The 19524-nt window shown below is 41.2% G+C and overlaps 2 protein-coding genes across 8 annotated transcripts; one reads left to right on the forward strand and one right to left on the reverse strand.

Annotated features, from left to right (window-relative positions):
• Window positions 1-470: 470 nt before the first annotated feature.
• On the reverse strand, window positions 471-6695 carry LOC137171247 (zinc finger protein 583). 2 transcript variants are annotated; one of them, XM_067575150.1, is made up of 3 exons: window positions 6614-6695; window positions 5407-5665; window positions 471-3509 (listed from the first exon to the last, which is right to left on the reverse strand). In XM_067575150.1, exons 2-3 carry the CDS (start codon window positions 5600-5602, stop codon window positions 1891-1893), a joined length of 1815 nt encoding a protein of 604 aa, XP_067431251.1. In that variant the 5' UTR covers window positions 5603-5665; window positions 6614-6695; the 3' UTR covers window positions 471-1890. The 2 variants fall into 2 exon arrangements, with proteins under 2 accessions (XP_067431251.1, XP_067431250.1); XM_067575149.1 differs by lacking the exon at window positions 6614-6695 and having other exon boundaries at window positions 5407-5884.
• On the forward strand, window positions 5661-18840 carry LOC137171246 (PH and SEC7 domain-containing protein 2). 6 transcript variants are annotated; one of them, XM_067575146.1, is made up of 18 exons: window positions 5661-5681; window positions 6939-7334; window positions 8155-8289; window positions 9263-10085; window positions 10645-10726; window positions 10913-11255; window positions 11346-12353; window positions 13237-13317; window positions 13410-13522; window positions 13658-13716; window positions 13857-13946; window positions 14049-14092; window positions 14207-14376; window positions 16423-16493; window positions 16607-16752; window positions 16842-16986; window positions 17462-17608; window positions 17712-18840. In XM_067575146.1, exons 4-18 carry the CDS (start codon window positions 9444-9446, stop codon window positions 17997-17999), a joined length of 3429 nt encoding a protein of 1142 aa, XP_067431247.1. In that variant the 5' UTR covers window positions 5661-5681; window positions 6939-7334; window positions 8155-8289; window positions 9263-9443; the 3' UTR covers window positions 18000-18840. The 6 variants fall into 6 exon arrangements, with proteins under 6 accessions (XP_067431247.1, XP_067431243.1, XP_067431244.1 ...); XM_067575142.1 differs by lacking the exon at window positions 5661-5681 and adding an exon at window positions 5831-6059; XM_067575143.1 differs by lacking the exon at window positions 5661-5681 and adding an exon at window positions 6710-6819.
• Window positions 18841-19524: the final 684 nt, after the last annotated feature.

A 19524-nucleotide genomic window follows, 5' to 3' on the forward strand; every position in this document is an offset into this window, starting at 1 on the left:
TGCACAAAACTAAGTCACAATGACCTCCTAGTAGCAAACACTCAGTTTAATTGCTATGCAGGTATATCAACCAGTTGCCACAACAAACAGTAGCCGTATCATCAAAACAAGAACTTTTACTCCTGTGTGTCATAATTAATGTCAGGACACATTTCCTGGTAGTACAGTGAACAACCTACAACAAATCTAGAAGCTCGACATTCTTTGAGATCAGTACGGCTTCCAAAACAATAATTGATTTTCTATTGAAAGCTGGTCAATTAGTACTGAATATGTGCACTAAAATAATTTTCAGCAACATTATTACATTAATGCATTCTTGTCAAGTCAATGGATCCAACCGCTGACTGTAGAGTTAAAGCTATATACAGCATTATATTAATAATCTGCACTGAGAATATCTGGTGGAGCACACACTTCTAAACCTCTGGCTACTACAAAGTGTATAAATGTGTGTAGAAGCAATTTAATTCGAAAACAACATTGTTGTTATTTAATGAAAACTTGTGGGGGAACTTTTGTCGTCTTTACAGAGAGTTCAAAGGTCAGGAATAGTTGCAGAACAGAAAACTGGATCTGGGATTTAGTAACTTCCTCAAAAACACTTCATTGGATGTATGAAAATGTCTTTTCTTGCAAAATGTATCACCAACATTTTGGAAATCTGTAGCAAGTTTAAAAGAACTTGTTCTTTTAGGGTCCCATCTTCTGTCTTTAACTCTTACATTGTTGTGAGAGGGAAGACTACAAGGAGAATATTAGAGTTTATCAATAAAATTTAAATAATTTATCATACACTATTGGTAAATATGTTGACCTATTATATCACAGCAATATAACGGTGTATTGCACTGTACCACAAACATCACATAGAGGTTTGAGTGTGAAAGTTCATTTGTGACCGTGGGAACAGTAGTTTCACAAATTATCTTCACTCAAGGTCCACTTACAGGTTTTTTTCTGAAGCTTTCAACCACAGCGTACAACCTTTTAGGTCACATTCAGACAGCAGTGTGAAAAAACTCCCCTTCCTCATTCATTTAAAGGGGACACCCCATTGACAGCTCTGGCACTGAGCCTGGGTCATCCAGCAAGGTGCTGTGTTGGCCAATCAAATACGTGCAAGCACACATTCCTGGTAGGTTGCTTTGTAATGTAAATGCTGTGTTCATACTGTTTAAAATGATTGCCACAACTTTCTAGAATTGTAAATTCATTCTTCATAATATTATAAACTAGTCAGTCTGATGTGCCTTTGGAATCATTGATCTGTTACTCTAATGTAACTCACTTATTGTATTTCATTATCTCAGAGGCGTCTGAAGCAACCCGCCCCCACCAACGCAGCCCCTTGCCTTTTTGTTTTTGGTCTCACCAACCACTACATCCTTGAACAGAGTTTGCTCAGTTGTCATTTGTGACATTAATAACAATTGGGTGTATATGGGGGGGTATGAATAGGGCAGGGTGAGACTAGAGTTGTGTTTGACAAATGAGCAAACTCCATCTGCTGATGTAAGCCATAAGATGTGGTTGAAAGCTAAAAAAAAAGAAATCTAGTAAGTGGACCTTGATTTAAGATTATTTCATATTTTTGTAAAACCACATACAGCTTTTATATCACAAATCAAAGTAGTCATGTGCACGTGCACAAAACCTCAGTGGGTTAGGTGCTGGATACAAAAATCAATTAAATTGCAATACAAGGAGTATCTGCACACAAGAATCACAGCTTCCTTCAATTTTATTAGCAACATTTTGACCTACTACAGGTCTTCCTCAGGCAAACCTACCTGACAAAACCAGCCAATAAAATTGACGGGAGCTCTAACTCTGTGTGTGGGTACTCCTATTGCAGCAGCTTCTATATTATTCATCTCCAAGGAATTTTTAACAGTGTCGAAAAAGTGTCTCAGAACCTGAAGGTCTGACTGGGTTTGTTTCAGCCTCGCTCTGAGCTTTCTGCTCCTTGGCTGCGTGCATCTTTAGGTGCTTTTTAAGGGAGGATTGGTCAGTGTAGGTCTTGCCACACAGGCTGCAGAGGAAGACCTTCTCTTTGGTGTGGACCAGCTCGTGTCGCTTCAGGTGGCCTGACCTGCTGAAGCTCTTGCTGCAGTACGAGCAGCTGTACTCCTTCTCTCCTGTGTGAGTCCTCTGGTGCAGTTTAAGGCTGCTGGCCACCGTGAACTTCTTGCCACACTCTTTGCAGCTGTAGGGTCTTTCTCCTGTGTGCATCCGCATGTGTATGGTGAGGTGGCCTGCCTGGCTGAAAGTCTTCTTACACAGCTCACAGCTGTAGGGCCTCTCTCCAGTGTGAATCCTGTAATGTGTTTTGAGGTCACCCAAGCCATTGAACCGTTTCCCACACTGAGCGCAGCAGTATGGCTTCTCCCCAGTGTGGATCCTCTCATGTATACGCAGGTTTCCTGCATTACTGAAAGTTTTGCCGCACTCCTGGCAACTGTAAGGCCTCTCCCCAGTGTGAGTCCGCAAGTGGACCTTGAGCTGGTTGTGCTCGTTAAAGCGCTTTGCGCAGTGGGAGCAGGAATACGGCTTCTCTCCAGTGTGGATGCGTTTGTGTATCCTGAGCTGACTTGGATGTGCGTATGTTTTAGTGCAGATGTTGCAGCTATAGGGCCTTTCTCCTGTGTGGGTACGCTTGTGGGATTTGAGGAGGTCAGCCCGGCTAAAGCGTTTGCCACAGTAGCTGCAGCAGTGGGCCTTCTCACTGCTGTGAGTCTTGATGTGGATGTTAAGCGAGTTTGCTTGACTAAATGTTTTGGGACAGATGGGACAGCGCAAAAAGTTGTCACAAATCTCCAAAAACTCATCTGCAGGAACAGCAGGTGAATTATTTTCCTCCTGCCTTTTTACTTCTGGCTTCACAACCTGTCGGCTCGTTCCCTCAGGATCAATTTCTGATTCAGTGTAATATGTCAATGCATGCCTCTCTGATTTGTCATCGTCACCATACTGCAAGACCCCATTCTGCTCCTCTTCCTCTGTCTTAATAAAGTGTCCATCCTCATCCTTCACCATGTAGCTGTCAGAAACAATGGTGACTTTAACAGCATTGTCACTATCTCTGGAATCCTGTCCAACGCCTGAAGATGGCGGCAGAGGTGCATATGCATCACAACTGTCGTAACTGACCTCTGTGCTCTCGGTTTTTATGTGCTTCATTGTCAGATTGAGAAGGGATGAAGGCTGGGAGAGGTCCATAGCGCCGCTGTCATCCAGGTCAGGCTCCGTTTTTATGGATATCAAGGTTTGGGTGGACAAACCTACCTCTGACGTGTTCACACATGGTTGTTCTGCTATGTGATTAGTCTGCAGCACAAAAGAAGCAGAGGATACACGCTCCCTCATCTTGTCTTTGTGCCTCCTCCTGGAGCTCTTCTTGTCACTGCTGCATATTGATGTGGCGAACATGCCCTGGGAGGAGCTGATGGAAAGATTGCTCCATTCTGAGGTTGCACAGTTTTCAGCGGCATCTTGTTTGTGTACATCTGTGAAAATTAAAGGCCAACATAATGAACAAAATGCACCGAGTGTAATTTAGAGTCTTACATAGTAATATGTAAGACAACAAAACAACAAAACAAATTTAACTGACTATAAGTCATCTGACTTGAGTATAGGCTCATTATAATTTCAAGCTGCATTAATTGATTTTTGGCCACTTTGGTGGCAGCAGAACAATCTGTAAACACAACATATAGATACATCTTGTTGCAATCTAGCACATCCAGCACAGACACAAAGCAACAGTAGCATTAATTTAGAGGGAGAGAAGAAAACACTTAAAAACACTAATACAATAAAGTAAGTGAACAAAATAAATAGTGGCCATAAAGGATTGTAGTCTAAATCCAGGCTGAAGAGCTAAGTGTTAAGTTTACATTTTAAGATAAACAGATTATGTCTGTCTGACATAAATGGATTGACACATATTTTGTTGCTGTGTGTGTTGTTTTAGTCAGGCTCAAACTGACAGTGTAGCAGACGCTGATTCATCAACTATCTATGAAACACTGAAACTCATACATGTTTTGATGCACTGTGTATGTAAAATTGTCTGTGTTGCATTGTGATAACAATGGTATTACATTACACTATAGTCATTACTGTATTACAAAGTGATCAGGCATATACTGCTCCATAAACATTTGCAACACCCAGTTTTGAATGTGCTGAAACCTGCATTGTTTACGTCTGCTTGTGGTCTTCTGCTTTTTTTACTGTCATATTGCTACTTTTTATTTAAAGCCCCTCTCCACTCAAAAATGTGTTTCGCTTCTTGTTCCTACAGTTGAATGTTTAAGCTTCGCTGTGTAGAATGATGTATGTGCAGAATTTGAAACTAGGAGGCTGTTTATCTGCTAAAAGTGGAAAGTTTCTCTGTGCTCATGGATAATCAAATTTTAAGGGTCCAATTTGGTCCAATCCTGGTCCAATATTTACACAAATGTGATGTAGAAATTTGAAGCCTGCAGTGCACAAACACTGAGAATGAACTTTACAGTGAAGTAGGAGACATCCTGTGTTCAACAGCAAAATATTTGAGATGAAATATATAACTTTTTTGTGGAAAAACTATATCAGACACACATTATTTTTCAAAGCAGTCTGCTTTACATACATCTTAAACATGTCTGGAGGGGATCTTTAAGTCTAGTAAACACACACACAAACAGGCACAGTTTGTTGTCACTGCTGGGGCTGCTTGAACAAAAGGTCAGTGACCACATGAAGCTACAGTGGACAACAAACACAGACATGCTCCAATATTTACCGAGTGTAGGTGTTACGGTTTAACGAGTGACCGTGTTAACTGGTGACTTTTAGCCAGATGCGTCCACGGTTGTCGTGGTGACGGCAGCTGTTGAAAAGTCTTAAATTATTGAATATTCAATACAGTATATATTCGTCTGGTCCTTTTTGTCATACATGATGTACAAGAAGCATTCACATCTCTTGTAGCTACTTTTAATGTAGGGAAACAAATAGATTAGCAGAGCAGCTAGCGTCTAATGAGGAATTTAACATTATACAGGTTAATTGGTTGAATATGAGCTACTTTCCGACTGAGAATTAAAGTATAAAATCCTAAGGTAGGCTACGTTTTGTTTCCCACATTATAAAAAACACTATGAGAGGTGAATGCTTCTTGCTGAGCACAATTTAACTCTCGCAGTGGTTGGCGTAGATATTAATCACAGTTAACTATGTATTTTAAAATGACTAAGGTCAAATTACAGGCTTTTAAGAGGACAGGTACGTGTTCTGTTCGTGTTTTCAACAGCTGCCGTCACTATTGACTCTATGGTCACTACGAGCAACCATTCGGCCGAAAGTCACAAGGTAACACGGTCACTCGTTACACCGATACACCGGCCATCGTACCTCTAGCAGCAGACTCCGCCGCGCTCTTCTCTGCAAACAGCAGCCGTCTCAGGCCCTCATTTTCGGACTCGATCCTCTGTATTTTGCCCTGGTACTCGGACAGGGTCCTGTCCACTGAGTCCAGAATGTCGCTCACTGTCGCTTTAAAGATCTCATTCAGTGAAGACTCCAGGAGCATTTTCAGATCGTTGGCCATGTTAGACCGAGCGGCTGCGGCTGTGGAAACCTCACCAGGTGGTTTGTGCACAGCTGAAACTATCTGGACAAAAAAGAGGGTGTGTGCTGCTCTGCTGCCGTGTGCGGAACAGACAAAGCGGTGTGACAGTCGCTCGAAAGTGACGACGAGGAGAAGCTGGTGTTGTTTTGCTGGCGGCGCGCAGCTCTGCAGCGCCGCTGCTGGTGTGGAGTGCAACGTTAGACTAGCCGGGGCCTTAGCTAACGTTACTGTGAGACGTTTAGTTACACAAATAACCACCATGGTGTTAAAATAGTGTGTAAATAACAACAAGAAAAACTGGAAAAGTATAGCAGCACTATTGGGTTACTACCACTAACACCACTAGTATCACTACTACTATATTAGCTACTACAACTGCTAGCTAGAAGCAACTAACTTACAACTGCCAGGATGCTCACATAAATGCTAGGTAACGGTAATGCTAATACTTTAATAGCAACGGTTATCTTAATGCTATTCATGCTAATGACACTGATGCTAACTAGCACTAAAGTTGAAAACGCTACTAACAAGCATGCTCATGATACATAATGATTGAATGAATGTTGATGTTACATAATATTACTTAATGTGCTAATACTCTGTAGTTAACGACAAAAAAATAACTGAAACGCTAACGATAATTAGCGTTATATTAAAATGCGAAACGCCGGTGCTAATAGGATCATAATGCTTTTGCAAATGATGCTAACCGCTAATCAATTGAACGATTCTAACTCCAGGTAATGATGCAATCAATAATACAATCAGTAATACTAAAAATATAATGCTAAAACCATTTCCAATTTAAATAAAACTTACAATTTAATTAGGTTACGTCAATGAAACACATAAAGGCATTACTAAAGAAACAAGTTCAAATAAAAATAGAAGGAAAATGAGTATTAAAAGTAGAATGTTGCCTTGTTCTTATAGGTAACGTTAAGCCTAAAAAACAGTTTCATTACCCAGGACAATAGACTTTCCTACCTGACAGCCAGAAACTCAGCCAAGAAAGTGACAAAACTATTTGCAAGTCTGATGATTTGTGCACTCTGAATCTGGATGCCTTCTGGTTTTACCACATCTTTCCTGCTGTTGTCATTTGCAGGAATGAAGTTGAGCCACTCCCCTCACCTGACTGGTATTTGCTTGCATTGCCCTCAGGGCAGTGGGTGTAGACTGAGGCCTCTCAGGTGTCTTTGAGCTCCTGAGTCATCTGCCAATCACAAAGGGTCTTTTCTTCCTCTTTGCTGCAACTCAGCAGCTTTCTCCTTTTATCCCTCCTCTGAATTCTCCCCTTTTTCTCTCCTAGCTGAATCTGCAGAGAGACGAGCAAGACGGAGGGGGAGACGGAAGTCTGATCTTGATCTATTCAAAATGGACAGGAAGCACAAAGAAGGAAGAGGACCGGGTCCAGACTAGGACTTGTGACTTGCATGTATTGTGTATGCGACACCACAGACTAAAAAGCTGCCTGGCTTAAAGAGAGTGTGGATGTGAGGCTTGTTTGTTGTGCGCAGCAGGTTCAGACACAATCAACTGAGGGGGTAATTGTATGCTTGTGTGTATGTATGTGTGCGAGTGAATGAGAAGGCAGTGCTCTTTGACAGTGCAACAGAGTTGTGTGTCTCTCCCTCCCACAAGACCTGACTTAAAACCTCACAAGCTGGCTGATCATATGATGTTGCTGCAGAGAGCCTGAAGGGTGGTAAGTCATGCTTCACAGTTGAAAAGATTCCTTTTAATGAGATCGTTTTGTTCTTTGAGGCTTGAAAATGTTGAAATTAATGTGTGCGCCATGTTCACTGGTGGTAATGAATGACATACTAAGCAGTGTGTATCCTCTATTGACAGGTTCTATTATTATATACATGCACACATTCATTCGCTCTTTCAGAACTTTCACTTCAACTAGTTTAGCGATGTTCCCCTATTTATTTTTTTCTTCTCTGTTATATGTTTTTTTTTTAGAATTTGTACTTCTCCTTATTATTGTGTTAACATCCCCTTAAGGCTATGATGTGCAGTATAAACTTCCTATGTATTGTAAGAAACTTCTCTTGGTATTTTCCATTTAGGGTAATCTGCAGTGCATCTGGATTATATTAGATTTGGCTGAAAATATCCTAATTTATTCTTGTCTTCTATTTGAGGAGGCTGAAAAAGTGTTTCTTTATGGAACTCTTTGCAGTCATCTGTGTATTTTTTTTCTACAGTTTTTATCATCAACAATGGCACCAAGGATAACATCACACAGAGAAGATTAACTGTGTGATCATGTGAAACACTATTTTTTATATAATTAAATGTAATCAGTACTGTATAATGACAGAAGGGTCCAAATAATTTTAAATTCAGCCAACTTGAAAACCTCTAGAAAGATAATACTGGATTTCAAATGTTTAATAGAATTTAATTTACAGTATCTCCACTTTTTTTTTTAGTTCCTCACTGATTCATTTACAGTTGATTGTCGTTGTTAGTCTCGGATAACTCTCGAACACGAAGCACTCTTTGCACCCTTACAGGAACTGAGAAGTGAGCACCCACACAGGAAATGTGGTCAAGGTCTGTCCCGGATGTTGGTTGCATGACGTGAATTATGAAGATAGAGAGAGAGATATATAAAAAAAAGTGTAACAGAAAGGGAGTTGTAGATGAAGGTGAGTTCAAACTGCAGCAGTCAGAATATGTATTTATCACAGTACAAGCAGGGATTATTATTTTTTTTGTTAATGTTCTTTTTCTGGCCTTGGCATTGTTCAGAGAGATGTCCTCGCTTTGTGATGGCAACATGATGTGAACACATGTTTTGACTCTTCCACGGTCTTATCCATCAGCCAGGGTCACAGTGCGGCGTGGCGATAATATGATAAACATAGGACGCAGACAGTTAAACTGCACACCAGAAACAACTCCTCAGCCCCACCCTCTCAATCCGCATCAAACACCTCTATCTGCCTCTCTTTCCTTCTGCCTCTCTCGCTTGCTCGAATGATTTTCTTTGTCTGTGGTCAGGAAGTAGAAATGTGCGTCTGGTAAGATTTCAGTCATTGCATTTAAGTCATTGCACTGTGCATCTGTGAGTCTACGCCAAAAAATAATCAAGAAAACGAGTCAAATGATCAGCATGGAATAAAAAACAGACAAAAACTTTCTGCAGACAGGATTATGGTGGTGAGTGTGTGTAGTAATTTTGTGCTACGTGTTCTGTATGAATGATTTTATGTCAGTTTTGCTTTTGCAGGGTGATGTGTAATGTGTAATGTGTTAAATTTACTCTTTATCACAGATGAACAGAAAAAAACAGAGCCACTGTTTAGACAGCCCATTTCTGAATTATCAATACTGCTCTACAATCAAGTATAGTAGAGTCTTATGAATGGCTTTTTTGTCTATCAGCTAATCAGATGTTACTCCTGGAAATTCGCCCAACTTGTTTTTTTTTAAATCTAGCATTTAAATAGATCATGATGAACCACTTTATTTTATTTTGTTGTAATACAACTTCAGGCTTTTCCAGCCACATGTGTCTGACTGAAAATTCAAGGGAAGAGCTTGTCAGGTTGCTTCAGAGGTGGGTGTGGTTAAATATTTTTTAACATTTGTTGGTTAACATGTTTTCTTTTGTCACAGATCTGTGAATGGGGCTATTGGAGTCGGTATCACACTTCAGGATCTTACATTTATGTGACCTTACAAGATGATCATCCTTCTTACAGCAGAGGAGGACATTTTGTAGCCTGACAGCATTTACAGCTACAACATCTTTCACCCACAAACACCCCGACAGCTACACTGACTGAGGGAGACGCTCATGGAGGAAGAAAATTTGAGCTCCTCTCTGCCAGATATTACAGATTCAGTCCTTCAACAGCCTCAGCAAGACTCATATACCTCTACAGACCACCCATACATCAATGGAGAACAGGAGGCTATTGTGTCAGAGGTGCAGATAAATGAGGAACACGGGACAGAACAGCTTCATGTCTCCCTAAAGGGAGGACAGGAGAGTCCTGAGGAGGCTGGACAGGAGAATCTTGAGGAGGCTGGACAGGAGAATCCTGAGGAGGCTGGACAGGAGAATCTTGAGGAGGCTGGACAGGAGAGTCCTGAGGAGGCTGAGCAGGAGAGTCCTGAGGAGCCTGAGCAGTGGGAGCAAATAATATGGCCGGTGCGCCCCATGAGCATTACCACTGCTCCACTTTCCTTTGCCACAGTGCAGTGGGACATGCCCGATACTGCCTCAGAGACGCCCTCTCTCATAATTGACAGCAGCTTAGCCAATGAGCTGGACTCTGGCAGTGTGATGAGTAGAGACACCACTTCCCCGTCACTTCAGCAATCTCAAGACGTTAATGCTGAGCTTTTAACACAAGAGGACCGAGAGGAGCAGGATGGGAGTGAATCGTGGCTTTTTCTGAACTCAGATCAAGAATTCGCTGGAAATGGCTCTGAGGTATGTACTGTGTGTGAAGAGAGGCAGGAAGAGATGTCATGTAATGCTGCTGTTCTTTAGAATTTGGTCTATTTATTTTTTGAAGATGATTTTTTCAGGCTGTTGCCCTAATTTGACAGACAGTGTAGAGACAGAAAATGTAGGGCGAGAGAAAGAGGGGTATGACATACAGTGTAGGTCCCTTGGCAAGGAGTTGAAGTGTGGATGTTGTGGTTTTGTGGTATTCGCCTTAACCATGAGGCCACCAGGGTGCTTGGAATTCTGTCTATTTCTGTGTGTATAAACACCTTTAGCTACAATTTCCTGTGTCATCAGCCCATCTTTCAGTGAGTGTAGACTTGACTTGGGCCTCGCCACCTCAAGTCTTTATCTGTTTAGATCTTCATGTGTAGGTTAATGTAATAAGTTTAGCAGACGTGGGAGGAATAGTGCGGAAATAACGTCGCTCAGATGAGGCTCAGAGGGCAGCCTCTTACTCATGATACCACCGGCAATCACAAGTTTTCTCACACAACTTTCATGAAAGTTCATGATCGATGCCCTGTGTTGCAATTTCCAGCCATGTGATGCTGTAGATGTGCAAGAGGCAGCAACACAGGAAAAGGAAGACTCAAAGCATGAGCTGTTAGATGGCAACAATGGTACGTAACACTCAGCGCAACACATTTTAATTCAATAGCACATGTTTCTATCGTAGTTGCTTGCTGTTTTTTGAGAATAACACTCATGATTCTTTTGTAGTTTTGTGTAATTCTGGCCTGTTTATGTAAATTAGAAATTAGTTTTGGTTTAACTGCTTAACTGTCATGTTCACCTGTTTCTGTAAGATCCTCCAGATACCCCTCTAAGGACAGATTCAGAAGAAGAGCAAGGACACTCAGATGCGTCAGACGCCGTTGAAACTGTGGACTTAATTGATATTCTTGAGGATATCGAAAGCTCGGAGGATGACACGGACAGTATTATAGATTTAAGACCAGAAGCACAACAGGATCTAGACGTTCTGTCTTGTGAGACAGACTCAGAGGAAGAGAAAACTTCGGTTAATAGTGTCAAGACTGAAGAAGACAGGGAGGAAGGAGGCGTGGTTGAAGAGGAGCCAAGTGAGACAAACTTGTCCTGTAATGAAGAAAGTGGAGAGGAAAACACTGTTAGCTGTCTGAATGATGTGTGAGTATCATGGACTTTCTGTGCTTTCATCATGTTAAATACATGCCATATAACATTAACTACATTGCATATTTCATCCGCATTTTGTAGGGAGGCTCCTGTAGAGCCACAACCAACTGACAGTACTGGACTAGCTATAAACCCAGATAAGCTAATTAATTTGCAACAGTCAGATATTTCGGAGGAAAGTCTGCACTCTGGGACTGAAGAGGACATAGAGGTAATAGAACGGTCACATGAAGATCCTGCAAGTCAGACTGAAGAGCCAGAAATGTGCGAAGATGTAGATGAGGAGGTGGACCCTGAACAGTTAGAGGCTGCTCAACAACAGGACAACAACGAAGAACCATCGATACAGGAGGCAGATAATGCAGAGAGGATAGAAAACTCTCAAGAGATACCAGAGCTGACTGAAAACCCGGAGAGTACAGGTTGTTCAGAGCAACAAGATTGTGACCAAACGACTCCACAGGAGGTAGAGCCGACAGTGCAGCCTGAACACGCAGAGTCCGAGCAGCTCACGTTAACTGAAGAGTCTGAGCAGATCCAGGCAGAGGAGCAGCACTGTGAAGAGTCTGACCAGTCGCAACATCTGGAAGAGTCACCACAAATGGAAACAACAGAACAGTCAGCCCAAACTGGAAATTCTGACCAGGTAGACGACTCCACTCAGTCAGAGCAGACAGTTTGTGTCGAAGCAAAAGACCCTGAAGTGGCAGAGCAGCAAGAACAGACGGAGCCATCAGAGCAGAATGAGCAGTCGCTGCAAACGACCGACTTGTCTCAGCCAGCACTTTCGGAGCAGTTTGTGGAACCAGACAAGACAGATGAGTCAGAAATAACAAAACAGCTGTCTACTGAAACAGAGGTTGCACAGCAGACAGCAGAGGCTGAGTTAAATCAGAAGACGTCTAATCAGGCTGAAGAAGTGGGAGGAACAGTTTTGGCAAACGGTGAGCAACCCAAACCCACAGAGACAGCGGTGCCCCATATGAATGGAGGTGATATGGAGAAAGACATGGCCCGTCGCCTTGCTGAGCGGCTCCATAAGCTGGACGGGATCCAACGTGTAGATGTGGTGAAGCACATAGACAAAGAGTAAGCACACATTTTATATGTTTCATTTTTTTGGTTTTTGGTGTTATGAGCAAAGCTGCAGCAGCAGACAGTTCTTCTGCTGCTGTCGAAAGAAACTGGTGCAGATGTGTGTAAATGTCAAGCAGAGCATCATCGAAAACACTGTCACAGAGGCTGCTATGGATACTGCATACTGATATAACATTTATGAGGTACTCACCAGGTTTTACACATAACAATCAGTTTACCTGTCATAGCTCAGCCTATTAAAGCAGTTGTTAAATGTCCTCTGTGGTTTTGGAGGAGCTTTCTAACGTCTGAGAAAATAACCCCCGTGATGCTTATCTTCCGCCTGTTTATCTCGAACTGGGCTTGGAGTTTTTCCACATTTTTTCATAGAAAGTCTGTTTAACAAATTAGAAGTGTTGAGGCTGAAAGAAAGATGTGGGCATGGAGCCAGGGAGAGATGCAATTTAAAATCTGTTTAATAGTTCCACAATTTTATGTAAGTGCAACACTAAATCGCTGAAATACCCCTTTAATTTGTGATACAGGACTGCTGTACATGTCATCATGTTATTTTGGTTATAGTTGTCATCACATTTTGATACAGTAGCTAAAAAAAAGTCCTTCCCTGTTCTTAAAATTCACATTACGGTTGAACTTTTTGACAGTTTGTGAAATAAACAGAATTCCTCTATTGCCATCAGATTCAAGACGTCACATGATTTTTTTTATCCAGACCACATCCTCCTCCTCCTTTGTCACCGGTTCAAATTAAACGAGGCATTAAAGCTCTAATAATCATCCCCAAATATTGTCCCATTATTAATATCAAGATACTGAGTTAAACATGAGTTAAGAATTAAAATGGTGATAACTGATTGTTTTTTTCTCTCTGCAGTAATGACTTCAGTCGCTCTGTCGGAGAGGAATACCTCAAATTTTTTGACTTCACCGGGCAAACTCTGGATCATGCCTTGAGGTAAGAGTTACAGAGGTGGAGCTTAGGTTGCATGCAGCGACATCTCAGAAGGCTCATTAATGTTTTATTCTCTTTCGGTTTCCTTCTCTCAGGTCTTTTCTGAAAGTGGTTATACTGATAGGAGAGACCCAGGAGAGAGAGCGAGTGCTGCAGCATTTCTCCTGCCGCTTCCATCAGTGCAACCCGGACGCCTTTTCCTCTTCAGGTGAGGATCTCTTTACTTTTTTACTCGATATTGTTTCCTGCTCAGAGATACGGCAGTGTGCTCTCACATGTGACAAGATGCATGTGTCATTTTCCCTCTTTTTTTTTTTTTTTTTTTTTTTTTTTACATCCTCAGAGGCTGTGTTGGCTCTCACATGTGCTTTGATGCTTCTCAACACTGACTTGCATGGACAGGTGGGGAAACATTTATGACTGTAACAGAAATGAGTAATGACATCTTAAATCTTGTTTTGACATAGCATTTTATTACCAGGTGATTTGTATGTGTGTGTGTGAGTCATTTCGTTAACCGCATGTTTTGTGTGTTTTAACAGAATGTAGGAAAATGCATGTCCTCCTCTAAGTTTGTGTCCAACCTGGATGGGATGAATGATGGGGAAAACTACAGCAAAGACCTCCTGAAAGTAAGGCTTTAGTTGATATTTTTAGACACATTTAAATGAGCAAAGCCAAGTCCAAGTAGGTGGAAAGATTATTAAACTTTCTCTTCTCCATCTGCATTTCAGAGTCTTTACAATTCCATTAAGAGTGAACCACTGGAATGGGCTGTGTAAGTGGACGGTTTTCATTTTCACCTTGAAACTTGATTTTCCTCTCCCTCTCTCTTATCACATCCCTCACATATATAATCTCACACATAATCATTTTCCTTTGCGTGCTAAAGTGATGAGGAGGAGCTGAAGAGCTCCGTGTTTTCAGAGGACGGCACAGATGACGCAACGATGCGGTCAAAGAGTAACCCCTTCCAGGATGTTCCACATGACAAGAAGGCCTCAGTGGTCAAACAGGGTTTCCTGCAGAGAAAGCTCCACGCCGATATCGACGGCAAACGCAGTGAGTGAGACGCAACAACAAATGGATTATGTGTTTGTCAGCTATGTTTTGTCTTGCCTTTAAGGACGGTAATTTATTTGAAGGCAGAGTCTGTGATTTAGTTAATGTGACGTTAAAAAATCTAAACCGATGTTGGATATCATCTCAGACGGGGTTTGGTGTGGGTTTATGTGCAGAAAGAAAACATTAGAATGATGTTTTTATTTATGATGTTTGGCTTTGCTATGGCGTCTGAAGAGGAGGATGTGTATTGTAACATGGCTGTAAAAATACGGGCCGCTGGCAACAGAAAATATCAAGAATATGGTCAGTAAAGCTACAATTTTACCCAAAATTTTTATTTCAAAAGAGAACACTTAGTTTTACTAAATAAAATTATTTTGGAATAGGGCTGTGCGATATGACGGTATCGTGTGATGAGAGAAAAACGTCTATTGTTTCTTATTATGCTCTATTGATTATTTCGTTGTGTCACAAATCACCTTTACACCAATATTTTTCGTCATTTGGAGTCTGTCCATCTTTTACGCGGATTACATTGATAAATTACTGTTCTTGGCTTTTTACTCACAAAGCTTTTATTGTAGTTACAGTAACGTAAGGAGTTTAGTTGTCGTCAGCTCTCCAGCTCTGTCTGTCTCTCCTGTGCTGCGCTGCACACACACGGACTGCTCAGGCCTGCCTGCAGTGAACCACAGAGACCAGAGGAAACTAGCACGACCATAAATGACAGCAAAACGCAGTAGAGACAATCTTTATTGATGTTATTTATTTAATTTATGTGCACTCATTTCATTTCAGGTCAGTGTGAGAGTCTCTGCTGCGTTTTGCTGTCATTTATGGCTGTGCTAGTTTCATCTGCCCTAGTTAAACGCTTAACTTTAGAGCTGAAACAATTAGTCGATTTAACTGATGGTTCACTGTGAGCCCTCCGTGTGTGTGCAGCGCGGTGAACTAGGTGAAGTACTCGAGTTGACGACAACTATACTCGTTACTTTAAGTGCAATAAAAGCTCCACAAGTAAAAAGCCAATAAAAGTATTTGTGCAAAAGATGGACAGACCATTTATTCTTTGAATTTACAGAAAAGTTGCTATATTGGGTGTCGTTATTGGGATATGAGATTTTGGTCATATCACACAGCCCTATTTTGGATTATTGAAGTTATTTCATCAACTGAATCAATTCTGAATCCACAGTTGACCTCAGGAGGCAAAACTCTCATGTCTTACCTGTCAAACTAAGGTTACATCCACAATAATACGTATGCCTAGCGTCCACACTACTCACAACACTACTACATTTTCGAACCTCTAAAACTGAGACTTTTGAAAACGCAGCTGATCCCTTTTTAGTTTGAAAACTCCCGACGTGTCCTTCCCTGATTCGTCAACTCCCAATCTATGTTTTCCACCACCTTGAACGCCTTGTGTTACCTTCAGTAACATTTCCATCTCGTCGTCGGTCCCAGCAAAAAAATCTCTCATTGCTGTTCTTCCTCTGTAGTATTTTCTACAACTAAGCAACCAACCACAAAGTAGACAAACTGCTGTAAAAATAAGGATACGCACATGCCCAGTGTACATGAATGGTCATGTGATATGCATTTTCGGGCGTGTTAGTATGGACGGAGATTATATCTGAAACAGTGTTAAAATGCTTGTGTGGTCGGAGATCTTTAAAATGAAAATGTAGTGTTGATGTAGTCTGAGAAAACAAACAAGATGTGGCAGTGGTGTAATGAGATTTAATGTTTAATTTAATTTGCTTTTTGTTTCAATTAATCTTCATTTCATGCAAATTATTTTTTTTGGGTAATGCAGTTAACATTATTCACTCCCAGAAGAAATACACACTGGATTAGCAACTCGTGTTAGTTAAAGAAATAAAGAAATCAAATAAAATTTCAACTAATTATATTCTGTATCGTTGAGATACTTCTTGGACATTTTGATAATGCTGTAGACAGCAACAGTTGTTGAATCCTGCATTTGAATAATTTCTATTTGAGTTGTAATGATGTTAAGTTCTGGTTCGTGTGTTTTAGCTCCGTGGGGGAAAAGAAGCTGGAAGACTTTCTGTGGAGTGCTGAAGGGAATGGTCCTCTACTTACAGAAGGTCAGTAAGGTTTTGTACCTTCATGCAAGTATGATTTTATATATTTTATTATTGTTAATATATTTCTGTAATGACTCCTCTTATGTCTGTGTGTGTGTGTGTGTGTGTATCAGGATGATTATAGGAAGGATCAGCAGATTAATGAGGAAGTGGTGAGCGTGCACCACTCCCTGGCAGAGCAGGCAGCCGACTACACCAAGAAGCCGCACGTCTTCCGTCTTCAGACTGCTGACTGGAGGGTTTTCCTCTTTCAGGCCTCGTAAGTTGCAGCACAGCTGGAATATTCATTTATGTGTGTGTGCGCGTGTGTGTGTTCGGCACTCACAGCGCTGCTTGTTTTCCTCTCAGATCCAAAGTGGAGATGAATTCATGGATCAGCCGCATTAACCTGGTTTCGGCTCTTCACTCCTCGCCTCCGTTCCCTGCAGCTGTCGGCTCCCAGAGGAGGTTCTGCAGACCGATCCTGCCCGCCTCACAGTCTGTTCAGACTCTGGTACACACTCCCACCTGTATTTGATTTCATTATCAGTATTAGTATTAGTATCAGTATATTAGTATTGTTTTTACTGAATCAAATTTATTTTTAAACCAAGTATGACTGTTTTCAAAAGTCTTCCCTCCCTTGTTATGATGTTGTGCATATCTCCTCTTTCTGTCATCCTACTTCTCTTTTTTTTTCTCCTTTCTGATGAAAAACGTCAAAAATAACTTATGTGCTGATTCATGTGATGATGGAACATCTAAAGTCACAATGCAATGAAAAAGCTTATTTTTACCGTTTAACTAATGATCATAATACACTTACACTTAATCACACTGTGCACAGTTTCCATGATACACATCTGTACTGTAAACTTTCCCGCATGCTTCACGTCTCCCGCTTGAGACAGGGGTAATAACTTTGGATTTGCATAAACTGATTTACGTGAAACCTTCTTATCTGTTTCTCTGTCCTGCTTCCTGTCCAGGAGCGTCAGCTGCAGTCTCATGCAAGAATGCTGGAGTCCTTCAAAGCAGACCTGTTGTACCTGCAGGAGAACCAAGCAGAGAGCAAGAAAGCCAAAGCCAAGGAGCTGGAGGAGCGTCGTGTCAGAGCGGAGTACTTGCAGCACGAGGTAGAGTAGGGTGTTGTGAGTTAGAGAGTGTGTATATGAGTGTTTGTACTGCTGATGAGCATCTCTTGAACGTCTCCTGCGTCTCTTCTTCAAACCCCCACAGATGTGTCGATATGAGATCTACATCCAGATGCTAGAGGCCTGGAAGAGCTTGAATAAGACAGATGACAGCGCGTTGAGCACCACAGACCTGAGCCTGTTCGATAAAGCCGTGTGTGCAGACTCTGCGGGCGAGGAGGAGGACGAGGAAGGCGGGCTGAAAAGGGCCTACTCCAGCCCTTCTTTGGAGCTGGAGACGGCTGCTCCAACTGTGATCAAAGTCAGACGCAATATCTCTGAAAGACGGACTTATCGCAAGGCCATCATTCCCCGATTGCAGAAAGAGGTCTGAAAAGTGATAACTTGACTTGTTTATGGTACTTTGAAAATGCTGATTTTACATATTTCTGTCTTGAGCAGATGGGACCTTTAGTTTTTACAGCTTGAAATGATTTGTGGAAGCAGAGAAAGTCACATCTGTCTCAGCAAGTTATTCTTTGTCTCAGTTTTTCAGCATTTTTAGCTTGTGCACTTTTAGAAAAATAAACCTCAGGGAATCCTGAACCTTCAGAGGAAAGGGGAGAACCTGACTCATTGGTCGAATGACTCAGAATATCTGGACCTAATTTATTTACTTTTGTTATGACTCGGGTCTGGTGGTTTCATTTGTTTTATGTTGTGCAAAACTGTGCCTTCACAATGTAAACCACAAGAGGGAGCTGTAGCACAGGATATCTCGGAGTGAATGTAGGGGACAGGATGTGCTGTCAGTTACTGATTGTGTCCTATTTGCACTTTTGCTATTTTAGATATTGTGTATAAAAATGTTGATTTGTCACATTTATTTTGTTCATATGAAGGTTTTATTTCCTAAATGTTGTGTATTTGTTTCTGTTTGGGGAAAAACAGACAGTTATTCAATATTGGAGAGACTGGTGATGATATAAACACTTGTGTTCTCAGGGCCTGTAATTCAGTTGTTTTGCTTCCCTTATTTGATGACAGTAAATCGCAGTCATTCAAACTTTCGTTACTTGGTTACAGGTTTTGTGAGCTGTCATATCAGAATATCTGCAAAAAAAAAAGGCTTGAAGTGTGTACAAGATATGTAATAAAAGATGAAGAAGCTTGATTTTTCAACAAAAGTCAGTATTAAAATGTTGCTTTTGTAACATCGTCAGCATGTTATTTGTTCAGTGTGTTTTTTTAAAAAACTCTCATACATCAAATCTGATTTTGTTGCATTTTTCACAAAAACTTAAAATCTGTTTTATTTTTAACAACCCAGTAACACAGGGCTGCAATTATATCACCTTTTTTCCTTTAGCTTAATGAGAAAATGTACTTTCTTATCTCAAAATATATCTATTAGTGTATAAAATCCTCTGTTTCCCACAGAACTCAGAAACTGAGCTTAAGGAGGACGAAGTCATTTAAAATATTGATCAGGGTGTCTCAGACCGATCAAACTCAGCATCAAACTGATCTGAACATCCAGTGATCTGTAGAAGTGTTCATTGAATTATTTCATTCTTGAGAAAAGTACAACATTCAACTTTTTTCAAATACTGCGTGTCTACATTAGCGATGAATGTCCTTACATGTCACCTCAGACATTGAAGCAGACCTAGAAGTGTGTTTTTCTGTGTGTGATTGTGTGTGTGTGTGTGTGTGTTTGATCGCTCTCAGTGGCACGGGCCCCATTTTGTTCTCTTTCAGCCTGACATGTTGAGCAGCGGTCGACCTGGGGCGGTCAACAATAAGAGCAGGATGTCTGGAATTAAGCCCCCCACCTCCAAACACACACACACACACACACACATTCTACACACAGGAATGTGATATGACAATAGGAAACGCAATGAAGAGCACAGACA

This window comes from Thunnus thynnus, chromosome 19, assembly GCF_963924715.1.
Source record: "Thunnus thynnus chromosome 19, fThuThy2.1, whole genome shotgun sequence".
In the NCBI taxonomy this organism is placed as follows: Eukaryota; Metazoa; Chordata; class Actinopteri; order Scombriformes; family Scombridae; genus Thunnus; species Thunnus thynnus.